This window comes from Carettochelys insculpta, chromosome 29 (assembly GCF_033958435.1).
Source record: "Carettochelys insculpta isolate YL-2023 chromosome 29, ASM3395843v1, whole genome shotgun sequence".
NCBI classification, from domain to species: Eukaryota; Metazoa; Chordata; order Testudines; family Carettochelyidae; genus Carettochelys; species Carettochelys insculpta.
Window position 1 is genome coordinate 12,578,290 of NC_134165.1, and position 21,642 is coordinate 12,599,931.

At 45.7% G+C, this 21,642-nt stretch overlaps 1 protein-coding gene across 1 annotated transcript; it reads right to left on the reverse strand.

Annotated features, from left to right (window-relative positions):
- Positions 1-1,172: 1,172 nt before the first annotated feature.
- LOC142003468 (keratin, type II cytoskeletal cochleal-like) lies at positions 1,173-21,526 on the reverse strand. The gene is made up of 9 exons (XM_074980431.1): positions 20,935-21,526; positions 19,890-20,098; positions 11,073-11,133; positions 10,764-10,859; positions 8,752-8,916; positions 8,471-8,596; positions 4,724-4,944; positions 3,510-3,544; positions 1,173-2,389 (listed from the first exon to the last, which is right to left on the reverse strand). Exons 1-9 carry the CDS (start codon positions 21,331-21,333, stop codon positions 2,202-2,204), a joined length of 1,500 nt encoding a protein of 499 aa, XP_074836532.1. The 5' UTR covers positions 21,334-21,526; the 3' UTR covers positions 1,173-2,201.
- Between the last annotated feature and the right edge of the window lie 116 nt (positions 21,527-21,642).

The following is a 21,642-nucleotide window of genomic DNA, read 5'->3' on the forward strand; positions in this document are numbered from 1 at the left end:
GTACATCAACTCGTCTAGATATTTTTCTAGTTTCCCAACAGGCTACGTAAAAAACACCAGTAAAATCAGCACAATCTAAAAGTTCATTCAGACAGTGACTTGTTGCTACTGCTTCATATGCCTGACGCTGAAATGTAAGTACAATATTTCTATTACAATTCATTTATTTCATAATAAGAGGGTAGGAAGTCAGCAAGTTTTCAGTGGTCATCTTCTGTGATATTTTTGCCTGGTTTGGTAAGTAAGTCGCTTTTAACTGAGGTGTAACTTGGTGGCATGCAGAACAAAGCTGACTCCTGAAAAGGGCACGGTAATCTGGAAAGGTTGGATGGCACTTGTTTCAGGACTTCAGATTACCATAGGGCCACTCAGGCTATGTCTACACTGGGGAAAGTAAGTCAACTGCAGATACGCAATTGTAGCCATTGCAATCACATAGCTAGAATCGACAAATCTGCAATCGACTTACCTGGCTGTCCTAATTGAGGAGCACAGGGGCCGATGCCGACCCCTGCTCAGTCGATTTTGCACATCCCTGCCAGACATGTGAAACGAGAGGTCGATCTTCCGGGTTAGTGTAGACATAGCCCGAGACTGCAGCACTGTCCCCGCCATAGCGTTTCATAGGCCTAAGTCTGCACTAGGGATCAAAGTCAAGCCCAGATACGCACTTCTAGCCACACTATTAGCATAGCTAGATCGATGTATCAGGATCGACTTTGTTCCCTGGGGTAGATCAGGGACCTTTGGGCTCGCGCTGACATCCCTTACTCCACACAGTAGCATGGAGTACCAGGTTCAGTGGCCAAGACCAGAGTGATCGATCGCAGCATGTTGAACCCGCCCATAAGTATAAACTTACCCTCCAAGAGACTGAAGTAGCAGCCGTGGCAGCTGGTGCTCCAGGCTCCTTTGAAACATGCCCCCCGCTCCACCCCTGCCCCCATCAACAGGCCTGCTCACGCCCCTCTGGCCAAGTTTTTTAGAATCTTCTAACATTTTGGCTGAGGCATTCTAGAATTGCACTGGGGCCTATTATTACATTAAGCCTCTGAACCCAAAGATAGAGTAAGAATAGCACGGATAACAACCAAAAGATACCAGAGCAATTTCTTGCTGCATTCCAGCCATTTTACGCAATCAGCCACCAGGGCTCCACAAGCAGCTCTCTGTTTGTTATTAAGCTTTTTATTCATTGTTTATTAAACCACAGGCACAAAGCCCTGCAACCCAAATGATATCGCTCATGCTGTAGCAAAAACCGCAAAAGCTGTGGGAAGACGAGACATTTGCTGTGCAACTACAGAGCCGCTTCAGTAACAAAACAGGAATAAAGTGGCAAAAGTTTGCATCTTGAGAGTTACATCAACTAGGCTTTTAGTGGCAGACTCCCAGGTGGAGTAAGTGGCACAGATCCTCTGAAGTTAAGAAAGCCACATCAGTTGATAAGATGGGTGCTTGATTAAAATGAATTCAGTTAGATTTAGGAAAATCTAGGGTATCTCTGCTGAAGTCAATAGACTCGCACGGGGTGTAAGAAAGGAATTTGAAATCCTCTGTGGGCCAGAGTTTGTGATATTAAAAATTGCCTTCAACGTTCATGACAGTTTGGTTGCATTTAATTTCTGCTTGGAAATGTGCTCCATTAAGAAAGAAAGGAAGGAAGGAAGAAAGAAAGAAAGAAAATCCATGGAATGTTACCCATTTTGTAACAAAAATAAAGACCATTTTTGGATTCTTAACTAACAGCTGTCATTTTCAAAACAGCCTAAGGTACTCAAAGGAAGATAAGAACCTTATTCACTTGGGCTCATCTGAAACATCCCAGCAGACATTTAGAAAACTTTGCTGTTCAAATGGTTTTGCCTTTGGGTGGGTGAAATTCACCTTCGTGCAGAGAGCCAGCCCATGAGCCATATTCAGATTTAAGTCAGGGGCCACTATTATCCTGTTCTCTGCCTCTGGGTGAATTTCACCCTAGCCCCTACTATAGGCAGCAAAGCTCAACGTGGCAGGGTGACATCATAGGCTATCTGTGGTGTGGTCATGAATACACCTTACTGGCATTTCATTCATCACTGCAGGATTTTGCAGCCGATTTGGCTGTCACGAGACAGTAAAACTTTTCTTTCTTTCCTTCCAGGCAATTGATTAATTTGTGTTTACTGATATTCCGGCAGTGATGAGCTTGGTTACAGAGCTTAGTTCCTGATGCTTCTTCGGCTGGAAGAGGTTGTAGTCACCGAATAGGCCTTCACACCACCGGGGCTGCCTCCAGAGGAAAAGGAGAGTCCCCCGCTGCCCATTCCGCTTCCCAAGCCGATTCCTCCTCCAAAGCCAGGCCCACCCATGCCGCTGTATCCACCTCCAGCACTGGAATTGACCACAGCTAAGGTGCAAAACCAAAACCCATCATAAATGCAGATTCATTGAAGTCTGGAGAGTACGATGCAATTGCAATCGTGCCCAGCAGGTGCACAGACGGCCTGATTCTCCAAAGCCTTGCACCTTGTGTCATGATTCACACAAGTGCAATGAATAACAAAATAACAAAATACAAACTAACACGGCTACCTCTCTGTTACAAGTGCAAGGAACTGGGCAACTGTGCAAAGGAACATTTTGTGTATACTTTACACGCATTTTGCACTGGTGTAAATCACAACACATGGTGCTGACCGAAGGAGAATCAGCCCCAGATGGCCTCAAAAGAGACAGCAACTACCTCATGCATTATAAGGACTCTCCCCCTTCCTTTGGGATTTGTAATGATTTCAGGCATCCCATACCCCTCCCCACCACCCTCTTCAGTTCTATGTGTCTGATTTGTCAGTTTCTCTTTTATTCTTTTCTTTTTGGACCTCTGTGTTACATAACTGTCAGTCTGTACTGGAAATGCTATATCTCCAGATCTGAAGAAGTGGGTCTGCCCCAGGAAAGCTCGTCACTTAATAAATTGGCTGGAATGACTTAGTTGGGGTGGTCCTGCTTGGGGCAGGGGGCTGGACTTGATGGGTCCCTTGCAGCTCTGTGATTCTAAGATTCTAGGATTCCATGAAATTGTTTATTTGGTCTTTAAAGTGCTTTAGGACTGCTGGTTGGCTTTGTTAATGTACACTGAGTCAGTTTAGAAATTGAAAGGGTGGGAGGTCAGCAAAAGTCGCTTGTTTTGGTGGAGTTACTATTTCGAGTTAAATGCCTTGTTATTCCAGAATAACGAGCTTTGCAGTGTGGATGCATGGGTTTTTTTTTTGTTGTTGTTTGGTTGATTTTTCCCAGAAAAAAGGGTTTTTTTCCAGGGAAAAATACAGTATACGTGAGCCCTGAGAATCAGGCGCTGTACGTTTGCAGGGTATGCAAATGTTCTGTTGGCTACCTTTGGGGTCATCCTCATTCATTTTCTCTAAGAATACCATAAAATAAAATCCATGCCCTGTGCACTTTGTACATGTTCTCTGGTCTATTTCCACCCCTCTTTAGAAAAGAAATGAATTGTAAAACCAACTCACAGACGCTAACGTTGCTAACGTGGTCCCCGGTCAATCTGTTGAGAGAGGAAAAAAAAAGTGAGAAAGGAGAATATTGATTAGGCATCACATCAGATATGGTACCTGGAGGCTTTTGCTTTGAAGACCAGCACAATGAGAACATTTTATGATTGCTATTATAAATAATGAATATCAGACAGCTGTATCATCAGGTACTTTGTCCAATGCTAACAACAAACATGGCATAGCCCTTCAAGGCATGGGTTGCTAATGGCAATGGGTGGTTGGGGTGGATGAGAATAAATGTGGTTGAAATTCTTCTATGTATGTGTGTTATTTTGAGGAGAAAACGGGTGGGGGGTGAGGGGAAGTGGTTGTTGGGACCGAATGACGGTTTCCATAGAAAATATCACATGGATCCAAACATTTCTGAAATTTGGGTTGACGTTTTTTTTTTCCATGACCAAAAATATGTTTAAACTGATTTGTTTAATCAGCAAAAGAAAACAACATTGTTCAGTTTTAAAAAAGTGAATGATTTCAAAGAAAAATGCTGCCCAAACTTAAAAATTGCATTTTCTTTGAAATTTTTCACAGAAGGCAAAAAAAGAGCTCTAAATGTGATGCCAGTGGGCACGGAGCAGGACGCTTAAATCAATTCTGGGCTCAGGTGAGACTATTGTGGTGTATTCACCTTTCCCTGCCTCTGGAGTTAACTCTCCTTCCAGCCTCATGAATATCTTCACTTGTCAGATGCACCTTTGCAGTAACGCTCCAATCCAGATAGGAGCTGAGCATCCCTTTCCTGTGGATGCTTATGGCCATTGAATCACATCTCTCAGGATCAGGCCCCATCAATCTTTTACCTTTTCAGAGTAGTTTTAGAGCCCAGAATCCTACTCCAAGAGAGTGGTAAAACTTTCCTTGACTTCAAAAGGAAGGAGGACTGAACCCTTTGTGCGGCAAATGATGTCTCAGGGGAAACTCTGAACACTGGGCCTGATGCAACACCCCTGTGTGCAAAGCAGGTGTGCAATGCCACACTTCTGAGGTGGGAGTGTTACACACGCCATGCACCGGTGCAAACATATGTTCAAAGTGGAGGACAATGGAGAAATGGGTCCTTCTTCCTAGGAACGATTATTCGTGGTGTACACACCATGGCCCAGATCCTCTGCTGGAGTAAATTGGCCTAGCTCTGATGAACTCTTCTAGGCCTATATATTACACCCCACCTGCTCTCCTCTCCTTCCAGCAACTTCCTGTAGGTGGCAATCTCGATATCCAGGGCCAGCTTGACGTTCATCAGCTCCTGGTACTCCCGCAGCTGGCGGGCCATGTCCTGCTTGGCTTTATTCAGGGCAGCCTCCAGCTCGGCCTGTTTCTCCTTGGCATCTTTGATGGCCAACTCGCCGCGCTCCTCAGCCTCAGCGATGGCTGCCTCCAGCCTGGCACGCTACAAGGGTGTAACACAGGGCTGCAGCATGAGTTTCAGCTCCTTGGAGTGTTATGTCTATTCTACTTATGGCATCCAACCATCCCTCCATGGTATTCATCCATACATGACTTGTATAACATCTATCTATCCCTCTTTGTACTGGACAGACAGACACACAAACAGACAGACCTATCCATCCATCCATGATACGTTTGTATCAGAGAGAGAGAGACAGACACACCCACACACAAAGACCTATCCATCTATCCATTTATCTGTCTACAATATCTTTGTATCAGAGAGACAGACACACAGACAGACCTATCCATCCATCCGTCTCTGATACTTTTTTTATCAGAGAGACAGACACACACACACGCACACACGCAAACAGACCTATCTGTCTAGGCATTTATCTGTCTATAACATCTTTGTATCAGAGAGACAGACACAGAAGCAGACAGATCTATCCATCCGTGATACATTTGTCTCAGAGAGAAAGACAGACAGACACCCAAACAGACCTATCCCTCTATCTATCCATCCATCTATCTGTCTATGATATTGTATCTGGGAGACAGAAACACAAACAGACAGACCTGTCCATCTGTCTATGATATCTTTGTATCAGAGAGAAAGAGAGTCAGACAGACCTATCCATCTGTCCATTTATCTATCTATGATACCTTTGTATAGGAGAGAAAGAGAGTCAGACAGACACGCAGATGGACCTGTCCATCTTTCTAGCCATCTGTCTATGATATCTTTGCATCAGAGACAGATGGGCTATCTATTTATCTATTTGTGTAAACCAGTCATTCCTACCTCACACTATTCCTCAGTATTAAGGCATTATTGACACAGCTTACAAAAATAGTTATCAAAAACCACGAGGAGTCCTGTGGCACCTTAAAGGTTAACCAATTTATTGGACCTAAACTTTTATGGGTAAAACCCACTTCATCAGATGTATACATGTGGTTTTACCCACAAAAGTTTAGACCCAAATAAATCAGTTGGTTTTTAAGGCGCCATTGGAATCCTTCTCGTTTTGGCAGATACAGACTGACACACCTCCCCTCTCCCGCCTCCAAGAATATTTAGGTGTCTGTTTAGAAAATGAGTTAGCTGACATCTTCTTAGTTAGAAAGGAGCTTCCGTTCTAGATCAGACCTTGTGGCTCTGGTATCCAACCACTTTTGAAGCAGTGGCTACTGCCATAATGAACTAGCCACTTTATTCTGAAAAGGTATTTATTGTTCAAGCCAACTAGCCACAGGATACCAGCCAAATGCATCTAGTGTGTTGGACACCATGGATCTATGGTAATTAGGCACATTATAGATTAACAGCAACGAAGGGTCCTGTGGCACCTTATAGACTAACAGAAAAGTTTTGAGCATGAGCTATAGATTAACAGATATTTTGGGGCATAATACTTGGGAAACTGTTTAATCTTGCAAAGCTGAAAGCTAAGTCTAAGGTGCGGGAAGTCCTCATCAGAGACATGCTGTTTGCAGACGATGCTGCTGTAGTGTCTCACACAGAAGACCAGCTTCAAAAACTGCTGGATCAGTTCTCCAAAGCGTGCAAGGACTTTGGGCTTACTATCAGCCTAAAGAAGACAAATGTACTCGGTCAGGATGTTGCTGAATCCCCATCAATCAGCATCGACAACTATACGTTAGAGGTCGTCCACGAGTTCGTTTACCTCGGGTCCACCATCACTGACACCCTGTCGTTGGACACTGAGCTAAATAGGAGGATCGGAAAAGCAGCCACAACTCTGTCTAGACTCAGCAAGAGAGTGTGGAATAACAACAAGCTGTACACTCACACCAAAATGCAAGTCTACAGAGCCTGCATCCTCAGCACCCTCCTTTATGGCAGCGAGACTTGGACCCTGTGTGCCCACCAGGAAAAGAGGCTGAACGTCTTCCACTTGTGCTGCCTCAGGCGCATCCTTGGAATATCACGGAAGGACAGAGAGACCAACACCGCCGTCCTCGAGCAAGCCGGAATCCCAACCATGCACACCCTCCTCAGGCAGCGGCGGCTCCACTGGCTTGGCCACGTCCACAGGATGAATGATGGGAGGATTCCAAAAGACATCCTGTATGGTGAGCTAGCCTCTGGCAAAAGACCTCCTGGATGCCCCCAGCTGCACTACAAAGATGTCTGCAAGAGAGACCTCAGAGAGGTAGACATCGAGCTGGACAACTGGGAAGAACTAGCAGACGACCGTGGCAGATGGAGGCAGGGGTTACACAAGGGCCTTCAGAAGGGCGAGATGAGGATCAGACAGCTAGCAGAGGAGAAGCAAGTGCACAGATAGCACACTAAGGACTTGCCAGCCACCCACCACATCTGCAAGAGATGCAGCAAGCACTGTCACTCTCGTGTGGGTCTTCATAGTCACAATAGACGCTGTAAATGAAGCCCTCAATTGAAACTATAAAGGGTGCGATCCACAGCCGATGCAGACTGAAGGATGCCTACTGAAGGCGCATAAGCTTTCAGGGGTAAAGACCCACTTTGTGAGATGCATCTGATGAAGCAGGTCTTTGCCCAGGAAAGCTTATGCTCCAAAATATCTGTCAGTCTATAAGGTGCCACAGGACTTCTTGTTGTTTTTGAAGAAACAGACTAACTCCACTACCTCTCTGAACTCCCAGAGGAAGACAAAAAAATCCCAGTGCCGTCTACCTATCAATAGATTGTATTTCTAATGCACCCTTTGTTGTAGGATGAAAATTGCCAGCACAGCTGTAAATAGCACAAAAACTGGGTAGGAGGAGCTTGCTTTTAAACTCCCACTTATTATTCACAGTTTGCTTATGCATGTGTGTTCCAGCCACCCTGCCCTGAAACCAAATATACATCCCCCAGTGATTCACAATAGCTTATCTTCCCAGCTTTGTGTGCACTCTGGTTATACATTTGCAAATATCCACACCTCCCAGGCAATGAACAATTAACTTGGCAGGAGTTTTAAATATCTCTTTTATGAGCTGATGAAAGCTTGAGCTGATCACGTGTGTCCTTGGCTATTCCTTCATACAGGAAGGGTGTGGAGAAGTTAAAAGCATGGATCATAGAAGTCAGAGATGGGAAAGAACTGGGGTGTAATTATTCCCTTTCTGTAACCCATGAAAGATTGCTCTCTATGGATGTGTCTCTCTTGAAATTAAACTGGCCCCTGTCAGCTTGTGAGGGTCAGCGGGTGGGGCTGTGAATCTGCTTTGCAGACATTGGGGTAAGATGACCATACGTCCCATTGACATTTGTCAAAAAAAGGGGGGTGTGCAAGGAACATGTGGGGGGAGTGAGCATCAATGCCCCCAGCCCCCTGCAGAAGGGGAGGCGGTGCTTGAGCAAGGCCAATTGACATGCCTGGAGTTGTGTGTTTTAAATTGATTTTTTTCTTGCCATAGTGTACACCTGGCCTCGGACCTCGCCTTGTCTTTATGTCCATTATTTCTATTTAGTTCCTGACTCAAAACTCTCGGTAAGAAGCCACAGGAAAGCCTGGCCAGCTCCTCACCTGGTTTTTCACATTGTCAATTTCAGCCTGCAGTCTCTGGATCATGCGGTTAATCTCCGCGATCTCGTTCTTGGCGTTTCGTAGTTCATCCCCGTGTTTTCCAGCTGTGGCCTGCAGCGTCTCGAACTGCCAGACACAACAATATCTCTGTCAAGGACAGGCAGCAGCAGCCGCCACCAGTTCCCTACCTGATTTCCTTCAATGGCCATTCACACACTAGCCTCATTAGATGCCTGCTAATAGCAGAAACTCCCATTTCCCCCATTTCTACCATCACTCACCTTGGTTTGGTACCAGGTCTCAGCCTCCATTCGACTCTTGTTGGCCATTTCCTCGTACTGCGCTTTGACCTCAGCAATAATACCGTCCAGATCCAGCTTTCGGCTGTTGTCCATGGAGAGGATCACGGAGGTATCTGAGATCTGAGTCTGCAGCTCCTGAAGTTCCTACAAGTTACATTAAAAAAAAAAACAGACCTCCACTGGTGGATTTTCTAACTTAGATGAGCTGCCTGATCTCTCTCTCCTGTTCTAAGGTATTACTTTTTAGACACTTCCAGGCTATGTCTACACTACCCTGGAAGATCAACCCACACAGGATCAATCTTCCAGGGTTCGATTTTGTCCATCTAATATGGACGTGCGAAATTGACCTCTCCAGGGTCACAGTTGACCTCTGTACTCCTCACAAGATGCAAGGAATCAGGGAGGTCAACAGGAGAAATTCTCCCATTGACCTTCCCCAATATGGACATCCAAGTTAGCCGAGCACAGATACAACGATATCAGCTACGCTATTGCTATAGCTAGAATTGCATACCTGTGGTCAACTTACTCTGCCTGGCGTAGATGTAACCTTACACACCCATTACGATCAGAGAAGAGAAGCAAAGGAAAGGAGAGAAGAGGACGCTTGTCAAATAAATCATTAACCCTGGAGACATCCAACAGCATGTCGCAATGGAGTAGCACTTGCAACCAACACAGATCATTCCCAAGGCTGAAAACATTTTTTTAAAAATTAAAAAAACTCACCCAAAGGTAAAGGGGGAGGAGGTGTTTTGCCCTTCTTTAGAGACTGGATGTGAGGTGAAAGGCCACATCCATATTGACACAGAGTTTGGACCTAGAGTTTCGGATTGAGTCCAGCTACATTACAAAGTTAGGACCAGATTCTACCACTCTTAGCCAAGGATATAAAGTGATTGTCTCTACTGGCTGCCATCTGAGGCTAGGTGTCCACCAGACCTTAAAGTCGATGGTAGAGATGTAATTCAAGCTATGGCAATTGTGTAGCTGGAATCGACTTATCTGCAATTGATTTACCCAGCCATTCTCACAGAGGGAGGTTGATGGGAGAGTTTGAAGAGGTCATTAGTAATCTTCGAAATGGCCATTTGCAAGGCCATTTCAAAGGTTTGGCCAAGTGTGGCCACAGCCTGGGAGGGGTAAAATGTGGCAATTTAGGGCTTCATTTTTGAACATCCCTGAGCAGATCCTCATAGTGTGAACCTCCTGCCCATGGGCCTGTGTGACCCACACGCCTAGGAGTGTGGGTCACTGTCCCATGTGGTGGCAATTAGAATGAATGAGTCTTCTCTACAGGATTATCTGAGAGACAGCAGCATTTTAACTCAAACTGTAGAGGTTCATGCACTAAGTTTCTGAGGTTCTAGGGTTGAGTCTGCCTGTGGGCAGTTACAAGTGGGACCTGATTCTCCTCCTTACAGTAGTATAACTCTGTTATCTTGCAAAAAGCCATTCATGATGGACACTTGTTTAAGTGAGAGAAGAATCAGACTCTATCCATCCAACTGTCCCGTGATATTTACCTACCATAAGTACAGCCTTTGCATCAAATCACAAGAATTTGTCACAAATCAGGAGCTTTGGAACAGAGCAGGACAAGAACCACTTGACGTTCAAATGAAGAGAAGAAAACGGGGATGGCCGGGCCACACTCTCAGAAAACCATCATCCAGCAGAGTCTGTCAAGCTGTCACATGGAACCCCCAAAGGAGACCCAAAAGAGGAAGACCTCAGATAACATGGGGAAGATCTACTGAGACTGAAGGCAACAACTGGGGTACTCCTGGAGTCAGCTAGAAGTTTTGTCTCGAGACAGAGTGAAGTGGAGGAGACGTGTAGATGACCTGTGCTCCCCTCGGAGTACAAGGGTTTAAGCCGAGTAAGTCATAGTACTGATCACGAAGAATCTCCTTGGAAAGAGCAACCCCTGACAGAGTTAGGCAGAGTGTTTCTGTGTACTTATGACAAAGGGGAAGGTCACTTACTGCTTCATAGAGAGACCTCAGGAAGTTGATCTCATCAGTCAAGGCATCTACCTTGGCTTCCAGCTCCACCTTGTTCATGTAGGAGGCATCCACATCCTGAAGAATAATCAGAGAGACAGGGATACCCTGTGTGGCTCCACAACTTCTTTATTCAGTTTCCCAGAAAAGGATTTGGGTGTCACCTATATTCAGAGCTGGATGACACTCAAAACGATGACCTCGTGAGGTCTCTTCCAGCCTTAGGATTTGATGATTCTATATTTGGTCCCTTTGAAAACAGTTTTTTCATTCAGAGATTGGGCCACTCACCTTTTTGAGAATGACAAATTCGTTCTCTGCGGCTGTGCGCTTGTTGATTTCGTCTTCGTACCTGTTGTGGGGAAAAGTAAGGGACATTCTTTAGAGCTAAAGCTCATCAGGAGTCTTCAGACAACATGTTAAGCATCCTTTTGTGGAAATGGAAACTGATCACCAGTTTGGCTAAATCTCCCAATTTGAGAATGTTTTTTTTAAATTTTGAAATTGTAGAAATGGGGCAGTTGAATAGTTAGGAACATTGGTGTTCGGTTCAACATGACCTTTTGCTGTGAAGTTTTAACTTCATTTTGTTTACTTTAAAATAGTTAGAGAGGCTATCAAAATAAAAAACACAGTAATAATAGGAGATTTCAATTATCCCCATATTGATTGGGTGCATGTCACCTCAGGACGGGATTCAGAGATTAAATTTCTTGATGCCTTAAATGACTGCTTCTTGGAGCAGCTAGTACAGGAACCCACAAGGGGAGAGTCGATTCTCGATCTAGTCTTGACTGGAACGCAGGATCTGGTCCAAGAGGTAACTGTTACTGGACCGCTTGGAAATAGTGACCACAATATAATAACTTTTAATATTCCTGTGTTGGGAAGAACACCGCAGCGGTCAAACACTCTGGCATTTAATTTCAAAAAGGGGAATTACACTAAAATGAGGAAGCTAGTTAAACAGAAACTAAAAGGTAGAGTAATTAAACTAAAATCCCTGGAAGCTGCATGGAAACTGTTTAAAGACACCATACTAGAGGCCCAACTTAAATGTATACCCCAAATAAAAAAACACAGTAAGAGACCTAACAAAGAACCACCATGGCTAAACAGCCATGTTAAAAAGGCAGTGAGAGAGAAAAGGGCAGCTTTTAAAAAGTGGAAGTCAAATCCTAGTGAGGAAAATAGAAAGGAACATAAACACTCCCAAATTAACTGTCATAATGTAGTAAGAAAAGCCAAAAAAGAGTTTGAGGAACAGCTAGCCAAAAATTCAAAAAACAATAGTAAAATGTTTTTTAAATACATTAGAAGCAGGAAGCCTGCTAAAAAAGCAGTGGGGCCCTTGGATGATAAAGATATAAAAGGAGCGATCAAGGAAGACAGTGCCATTGCGGAGCGATTAAATGATTTCTTTGCTTCAGTCTTCACGGCTGAAGATGTTACAGAGGTTCCTAAATCTGAGCCAGCCTTTTTAGGCGACAAATCTGAGGAACTCACTCAGATTGAAGTGACATTAGAGGAGGTTTTGGAATTAATTGATAAGCTGAATAGTAACAAGTCCCCAGGACCAGATGGCATTCACCCAAGGGTTCTGAAAGAACTCAAATGTGAAATTGCGGAGTTATTAACAGTGGTTTGTAACCTATCCTTTAAATCCACTTTGGTACCAAATGACTGGAAGACGGCCAATATAACACCAATATTTAAAAAAGGCTCTAGAGGAGATCCTGGCAATTATAGACCGATAAGTTTAACATCAGTACCAGGCAAATTAGTAGAAACACTAGTAAAGAGTAAAATTGCAAGGCACATAGAAGAGCACGAATTGTTGGGCAAAAGTCAGCATGGTTTCTGCAGAGGGAAGTCGTGTCTGTCTAATCTATTAGAATTCTTTGAAGGGGTTAATAAACATGCGGACAAGGGGCACCCAGTGGACATAATATACCTAGATTTCCAGAAAGCCTTTGACACGGTCCCACACCAAAGGCTTTTATGTAAATTAGGTGGTCATGGGATAGGAGGAAAGGTCCTTTCATGGATCGGGAATTGGTTAAAAGACAGAAAACAAAGGGTGGGAATAAATGGTAAATTTTCACAATGGAGGGGGGTAACTAGTGGTGTTCCCCAGGGCTCAGTCCTGGGACCGATCCTGTTCAACTTGTTCATCAATGATCTGGAAAATGAGGTAAGCAGTGAGGTGGCAAAGTTTGCAGATGACACCAAGTTGTTCAGGACAGTCAAAACCAAAAGGGATTGTGAAGAGCTACAAAAAGATCTCAGCAAACTGAGTGATTGGGCAGCAAAATGGCAAATGAAATTTAATGTGGGTAAGTGTAAGGTAATGCATGTTGGAAAAAATAACCCAAATTACACGTACTACATGATGGGGTCAAATTTAGCTACGACAGATCAGGAAAGGGATCTTGGAGTTATAGTGGATAGTTCTCTGAAGACATCCACGCAGTGTGCAGCGGCAGTTAGTAAGGCAAATAGGATGTTAGGAATTATTAAAAAAGGGATCGATAATAAGACAAAAGATATCATACTTCCCCTATATAAAACTATGGTACGCCCACATCTCGAGTACTGCGTGCAGATGTGGTCTCCTCACCTCAAAAAAGATATATTGGCATTAGAAAAGGTTCAGAAAAGGGCGACTAAGATGATTAGGGGCTTGGAAAGGGTCCCATATGGGGAGAGGCTAGAGAGACTGGGACTTTTCAGTTTGGAAAAGAGGCGATTGAGGGGCGATATGATAGAGGTATATAAAATCATGAATGGTGTGGAGAAAGTGAATATAGAAAAATTATTTACCTTTTCCCATAATACAAGAACTAGGGGACACCAAATGAAATTGATGGGTAGTGGGTTCAAAACTAATAAAAGGAAATTTTTCTTCACACAGCGCACAGTCAACCTGTGGAACTCCTTGCCCGAGGCGGCTGTGAAGGCCAGGACTCTATTAGGGTTTAAAAAAGAGCTTGATAAATTTTTGCAGGTCAGGTCCATAAATGGCTATTAGCCAGGGATAAAGTATGGTGCCCTAGCCTTCATAACAAGGGCAGGAGATGGATGGCAGGAGATAAATCACTTGTCTTCTGTTCTCCTTCTCTGGGGCGCCTGGCATTGGCCACCGTCGGCAGATGGGATGCTGGGCTTGATGGACCTTTGGTCTGACCCAGTATGGCCATTCTTATGTTCTTATGTTCTTATATGTTCTTATGTAGTTTTAAAATGTTGAAATTGGAACACAACATTTCAGTTGGCCCCGTGTGCTTTTTTTCTTCCTCGCGTTATCATTTTACATAACTCTTTCAGATTTTGACTTTTTGTTCAGATTTGGGCTGAGGGAAAAAGTCAAATCTCAAACTCTCCTGGACTGAAAAAACAGTCGACCACCTACAGGTTGGACATCTCTAATCTGGCACCCTGAGGACTCGACAGGTGCCGGACGAGAGAATTTTTTGAATCCCGGGAGGTTAGCATTGCCTAGCAGCATTACCAACACTTAGAAGATATTAAGGGGTATATTACAGTGAAAGAATAGCACAGAATACTGACAGCCAGGACTAGTGGCTGTAAACAAACTTTATGGGACCACAGGTAACATGGCCACACCCCTGATAAATAGGCATCCAGCTAACTAAAATCATGCCGGATTATGGATGGTGCCAGACGAGAGAGTTCCAGATTAGAGAGGTTCAACCTGTAGCTGTTTGCATTATAGGAGTATCTCAATGCCCTGGTGATGCGTCAGCACCCCATTATGAAAGGCACTGTACAAACATCTGAGGAGGCAAAGAGAGAAATCCTGAGCATGACACCCATAAACTTAACTGGAGGCAAACCAGGTTACACCCCCTTAGGCTCCGGCTGGTAAAGCCTGATTTTCCAAATGCAGAACATGTGTAAGTCCAACCGAAATTAACAAGCTTTGCTGAATCCAGCAGCATCTCTGAAACACAGGGACACATACGCCACTCGCCCAAGCAGATCCACGGAGAGTGGAACTTGCAACCTGAAATCCAGGTCAGCAGCCTCTGTTTTCCCCACCAGAGCAACTGGTTTTTTTTTTCCTGCTGAGCAGAGCCAAGTAGTTAGTTGTGAGTAACTATTGTTGGGGTCACAATAGCTGCTCTGTTAGCTTACACTGCCATTGCACAGTTAGTATGTAACCTGTTGCTTTCCAAAGGGCTTCAAGGAACCTTGAGTTCAAGAAGCCCCCTGTAAGCTGCAGCTGTGGGTTATAGCCCCTATAACTACCCACAGGCGGACTTGAACCTGGGATCTCTGCAATTCAGTGTCGGAGCCTCCACGGCAGGGGTCAGCAACCTTTCCAAGCCGGGGGTGCAGGGGGGGGAAGTGCTAAAATTTGCCCTTTTGAGTGAGGCTGTTTGAATTATAGGTCCCTGGTTACTATTCGTAACTTCAGATACAAAAATAATTGCACGTGACTTACACGATGCAGCTTATACAAAATCAGAATTATGCCATAATCGTATGACTGTGATGAATGCATGGTGTGGTGTCACACCTCCTCTTTACTTCAGACCATTTCATTTTTCGTAGCCTTCAAGGCACTTGCAGCCCCTCCCAGCCTGGTATCATCTAAAAATTATATATGAGGTCCATGTGCCATTATCTAAATCTGGCCTGTGGTCTGGAGCTGGAATATGATTTGCCCAGATCTACTTCTGAGGCTCGGGACACCCCTCCCTAGCATCTACCACGTTGGGGGTGATCCCTGATCCTTGCACATGAGGGCCCGTGATAATTTTTTAAAGTCACTAATACTCGTATTTAATAAGTGAATGAAGACACAGACCCCTCCTGTTTACATGGTGGTGGCAGCACTGGGTGGTCTTTCCTTAATCCACAGGCAGCAGGGCTTTGAGCGAGCTCCCAGCTGCCTGGGGGAGGAAGGGCGGGGCTGAGCTCCCAGCTTGAGCGCTGATGAAAACTGCCTGTGCCAGGCGGGGTGGGGTTTGCTGTCTCCCTGCTCTTCAGTTTGAACAAAAAGCCAGCTGGCTGTAGAGGAGACTCATTCTTTCTCTTTGCTAGTGGTCTTGGGACAGTGAAGGACACCCTGAGGTGTGCGGGTTATGCATACGCAGAGCCTGATCTTCTGCTGGTGGAAATGGACGTGACTCTGTGGAGCTGCACTAGTTTACGTGAGCTGAGGCTATGACAGAACCAGACATTTAAATTCGTAGGCTGCTCTGGCACGACTTGCAGTGTGGAGAGCAAGGGAAAGACATTGGTGAGCAGATGCCAATGGAACCTCTCTGGACTTACCCACCGCACCCCATATCAGGGTATGGCTGTAATGCATCCCAAACCCCCTTCTGTCTACACATCAGCAAGCACCCAGGATCCAGCTCAGCAGGTGGGTCCAAGCCAGTGTTCCCTCTAAGCTCTGCCCTCATGTGGCCACTCAGGCAAGATTAAATTGCTGCCCAAAAGATTAACGGAATGCCCCCAGCTAGGTTTGTTTCTACTGGTGGTGCACATTTCTGAGTGCACGTGACAAAATTATTCTGCACATGGATGGAAAAAAATCCGCACACGGTGGGAAAAGCTCAGAGGGAACATTGCAAACCCTGTCATTATGCCGCATGGACCCAGCTCAACCCAGAGACCTAAGTCAAAAGGACTGCAGAGCACACCATGAATGCATCAGCATGGCTGTGAGACCTGGCTCTGGCAATTGTAAGCCCAGGCTTACAATGTAGCGTGGAGGGTCACACACAGGTGTGGAAATACAAAGTTCACAAGTTCAGGTATAGTATTGTCTGACAGCTGAGTGTATGGGCAGCTCTCCAGGAGTGATTCAAGTGCTGCTCAGCTGATTAGCAGAGCGCCCACAGTGGGCCACATGTGTTTCTCTTGGTGGTGCACAGCTGCACCTGCCTTGGTGCACGTAACAAAATTTATCCCGCCCATCGATGGAAAAAATTAGAGCATGCTGCCACAGAACCGGGTTTATAATGCACTGCTCATTATTGGTATCCATCCAGACACCAAATTCAGTATGACTCAAGCCTGATCAGCCCTGCAGGAGTGTAAACCAGGAGCAACTCCATTGATGTTACTGGTGTAAAACTGGTATGAGAAGAGGTGAGAGTAAGCAGGTGTGTCCTGGTGCACAGCTCCAGCAAGGGCTGGCAGAGCTGCAGCAAAAGCCTGCAGGGAGCTATTTAAAGAACTGGCAGGGACCCAAGTTGCAGTAGGAGAGGACTGGTAGGAAATTTTAAGTTACTTTCACCACTGGATATCAAAACAAAAAAGCAGTAAGGTAGCACTTTAAACACTAACAAAATAGTTTATTAGATGAGCTTTCATGGGACAGAAGAAGTGGGTCTGCCCCATGAAAGCTCACCTAATAAATTATTTTGTTAGTGCTACTTCACTGCTTTTTTGTTTTGGTAGTATATAGACTAGCATGGCTTTCTCTCTGTTACCACTGGATATGAGTGAGTAGAATCACAGCCGTCTTAATCAAGTTTCATGCCTCAAAATTCTTAGGGTCTGATTCTTAGTTAAACATTGGCCTTTTCCCCCACAGCTCTGCCTTCGTAAAGGGGCCTTGCACATGGTGTTAACTGCAGGCACGCACGGACAATTTAAGACCCTTTGTGCTGCCAGAGCATTGATTCTCCACTGTCTTTGCCCCTGCGCCGGCATTTACATTCACTTTGCATGGCTCCAGAGAAACTCCATTGATGCCAAATGAGGATCTGCTCTGTTGAACAAAAGCTTTGGAAACACTCTTTGAACAGGGTTCAAGAACAGAGATATTAATAAATCAAGCCACTAGGGGGACATCCATTAGCTAGGAGATAACGCAGCCCTGGATAGTCTTTTTGTGATTTCATCTCCACGCCTCTCAGATGCACCTGTGCAGAGATTACCAGTTATTGACTTTCTTTCGGACACTCCCTGGGGTTTATCTGCACTCTTTGAGTTCCTGGTCGCTCCTGTTTGCTAACTTTTTTTTTTTAACATCCCCTCCTCAGATGGGCACGCCCAGCAGTGAAAGGAGTGAGGCATGGGTTGTGTTGGACTTTCCCAGGGATGTGATTAAGACCGAGAAGCCCCTTGTTAGAGATCGCAAATCTTTCTCCCACCCTTGTGTGCATGAGACTATTTCAGCAACAGGTATGTCACTTCATGGATCTTTGGGACTTACACAATAGGCAGTGTTGCCTACTGGATAGGGCTCAGGACTGTGACTTTGGAGACCTGGTTATACTCCTGCCTCGGCCACTGGCCTGTTGGGTGACCTCAGGCGCTCTGTTTCAGGCTACATCTGCACTACAGAGTTATTTTGAAGTAGCAGCCATTATTTCAAAATAACTTTGCTAGTGTCCAGACTACACATGCGCTATTCTGAAATAAATTCAAAAGAACAGGTGGGTTATTTTGAAACTGGCAACCCTCAATGCTGGAGGAATAACACCTGTTTCAAAATAGGTGCTATTAAGACACGGACTAGCACTATAACAGGCTCCAATGGCACTATTTCGAAATGGTGGTGTGTCCAGAAATGCCTCAGTTTCCCCATCTGTAAAATGTGCACAGACGTAATACTAACACTGACTTCCTTTGCAAAGTGCATTGAGATCTACTGAGAAGAAGGGCTTGATAAGAGCAAGGTATTATTATCTGTAGCAGATGATACGTAGGGGAAGCCTGGCACTTCATACGATTATCTTGTGCCATTGGCAAAACAGAACCTTGTTGTGGTTTTTCTGGCAAAACAGTTTTTGAAATTTGCCATTCCACACATGAATCAGAGACGTTCCATTTGTGTGTTGCAATTCAGAACAAAACCGCATTCTGAAATGTTAGCCTTTCGCTCTTCTGCCCTGGGGTGGAAATTCTGTTTTCTTGACTGTCTCCAAAGGGCAGCTGTGTTAGGCTGTATCTTCACAAATAACAAGCAGTCATGTGATACTTTAGAGATTCACACATTTATTAGGTCACGAGCTTTCGGGGGTAAAACCCAGATCTGAGGAAGCAGGTCTTACCCACAAAAGCTAATACATTATCTAATGATACATTTTTTAGTGTCTAAGGTGTCACAGGACTGCTCGTTATTTGTTTCTTGTCTGGTTTAATACAATGTCTCTTTTGGCAAAACTTTTTTCCTAGCTACAATCGATCTGTCTTTCCTTCTTGAGAGCCTTTCTAGGCCTTGCTCAGCCAGGGACTACAGGGCTGGAAATCTGAAGGATCAATTTAAATTGCTATCGTAAATAGTCTCAGAGGGGTAGTTGTGTTAATCTGTAGCTTCACAAAAAATAGGCAGGTCTGTAGCAGCTGAAAGCCTAACACATTTATTTATCAGGTAATGAGCTTTTGGGGGTAAGAAATGGATCTAATAAAATAAATAAATCTAATAAATAAATTTGTCAGTCCTTCAGGCTGCGTCTACACTAGCAAGTTTCAACCTGCATAGCGTCTACACACAAAGTGCGCTCTTTTGATCTGAAATCAAAAGAACGTGGCCTCTCTGTTTCCGGTGGCCCGCTCCTTTCCCAGTGGAGGAAAAGTGCCTTTTTCCAAAAGATTCTTTTGGGAAAAAACATGTGTAGATGCCCTGGGGGCCCTTTTTTCGAAAGAGCAGTCCTCATAGCACTGGATTCTTCAATCCCTGATCTGCTCTTTCCAAAGAGCGGTGGCTGTGCGGCCACTCTCTATCGAAAGAACAGACTGGTTTTTTCGATCCACCTTTTTGTTGTGTGGACACGCTTTTTCGAAAGAAGTTTTTTTCGGAAGAGATCTTCTGGAAGAACCTCTTTCGAAGGATCGCTGGAGTGTAGACATAGCCTCAGGTGCTACAGACCTGCTCGTAAGATGCCATGGTACATGCAAAACATGTCCCTTAGAAGGTTCGATTCTACAGAATTGCACTGCTGGCAGCTCGTGTGTACAAGCAATAGGAAGCAATTACTCTAGTGGCAGGAAAGCTCTTGACTTTCTGCACACCCTGACTTCAGAAGGACTCTCCGCAGAAGAGCCTGAGTCATCTTTGCAAGGGCGTTAGACAACTCTCTTGGGCTCAGCATACCGTTAGACAATCAGGTTATACGTTACTTGGTCTTGAAGTCCTCCACGAGATCCTGCGTGTTCTTCAGTTCCCCCTCCAGCCGCCCTTTGTCATTCAGCAACCCATCCAGCTGCCGCCTCAGGTTGTTGATGTAGGTCTCAAACATGGGGGCAATGTTGCTGCGTGTGGTCTTCTGGTCCTGCAGGAGGCTCCATTTGGTCTCCAGCATTTTGTTTTGCTGCTCCAGGAATCGGACCTGCAAGCCAGGCGGGAACCTCATTAGAGAACAGGCTATTGCAGCCCAAAGCCATAGAGGTTAGTGGGATGCTGCATCACCCCTTGAAGGGGTTTCCATTAGATACAGGGTTTCCAGTTGGCTACGAGTGCTCCTAGCAAGGCCAGCATAAAAGTTGTTCCTGCACCATTGCCCAAGGCTAGGAGCTAATTCCACTGGTGCCACAGCATCCCTGTAGGATGTGCATGTTTCATTAGGGGTGTGGTGGGGGGGTGGGGTCTGAACTATTCATGCTGCCCAGGGAGACACTGAGAGATTATGCTTCCCCTGGGGATCTACCTCTGAGCTTCAGGGCTCATTGGATCATACGGCTCAAGAGGGCATTTAAAATCCCCAACTTGGATTGCAATCCAAACCTAGCAAAGGGGCCAGCTGCCCCAGCTGGGGTAAAAGAGGCAAGCTGAAGGGTGTGAATTGTCTGCAGCCATGCCACCCCAATACACAGCAAGCCTTTTGAATAGGTCAGCTCCAAGCCCCAGATCCAGGCACCCCCCTGAATCTGGCGTGGGATTCGGGCTCGGATCTGGCCTTTTGGGGCTTCTGCAATCCCCGAGGACTTTTACAGCAGCCTAGGTTCCCTGAATGGCACTGCTTTGAGAAACAGGAAGCAAGCACCCACGCCTTCATTCAAGCAAAAGTGGCTCTGGAAGTCAACATGAACACAGAAGTCAGTGAGAGCAACAGAGTAATTTTACCATCCGCCTACCAGGCCAGCTCCAAAGCCCAGGGAGGGACCCTAGCTGATTTCACTGGGGCATGGATCATCCCCCATGTCACCGTTTGCCCCTGCGTCTCACCTTGTCGATGAAGGAGGCAAATTTGTTGTTGAGGCTCTTGATCTGTTCCTTCTCCTCCTTCCGCACCTGATGGAGGTTGGGATCGATCTCGAGGTTGAGGGGTGCCAGGAGGTTCTGGTTGATGGTCACTTCTTGGATGCCAGCAGGTGCGAACCCACCCCCGGCTCCTGCGCCGAGCCCAGACCCAAAACGGAGGTTGTAGGAGCTGCTTCCACTGCCTGGGGAAATCCTCTTGGCAGAGCCTAAGTTATAGAGACTGGAGCTGCCAAAGCCCCCTGGCCTTCCCAAGCCGGCACCCCCTCCCATGGCCCTGGTGGAGGAAACAGTGCTGACTCGGTACTGGCTAATGCCCCCTGGGACAGCAGCCGTGCGGGAGCTGAAACTGGCAGGCCTCGACATGGCTACTGGGCTGGATTCTAACCTTCCCCTCCCGAGAAAGCTCAGGCAAGCTACGATGGAGATCAGGAGCGAGCCAGCGAGCCAGTGAGCCCCCCTCTCCTTTTATCCGTTAGAAGAGCTGGGCTTGGCAGCAGGGCAGTGAAAGGATCATTTTACAGAGGCCTGGGTGTGTCTGGCAGCTGGCCTACCTCATTCAACCTGCTGCAGGCAGAGCTGGGGGGCAGGGGGGGAAGGGAAGCATGGAACTGTATCATGCTCCTCCTCTCAGCTCTTGGCAGAAGGATCTTGCACTCCTGAACCTTCCCTTGT

Coding starts and splice junctions, on each gene's coding strand:
- LOC142003468 (XM_074980431.1), bottom strand. CDS start 21,333: ATGTCGAGGCCTGCCAGTTTCAGCTCCCGCACGGCTGCTGTCCCAGGG. Junction 20,099..20,934: donor TTGCCTCCTTCATCGACAAG/GTGAGACGCAGG, acceptor CCTGGCTTGCAG/GTCCGATTCCTGGAGCAGCA. Junction 2,390..3,509: donor CGTTAGCAACGTTAGCGTCT/GTGAGTTGGTTT, acceptor TTTGCACCTTAG/CTGTGGTCAATTCCAGTGCT.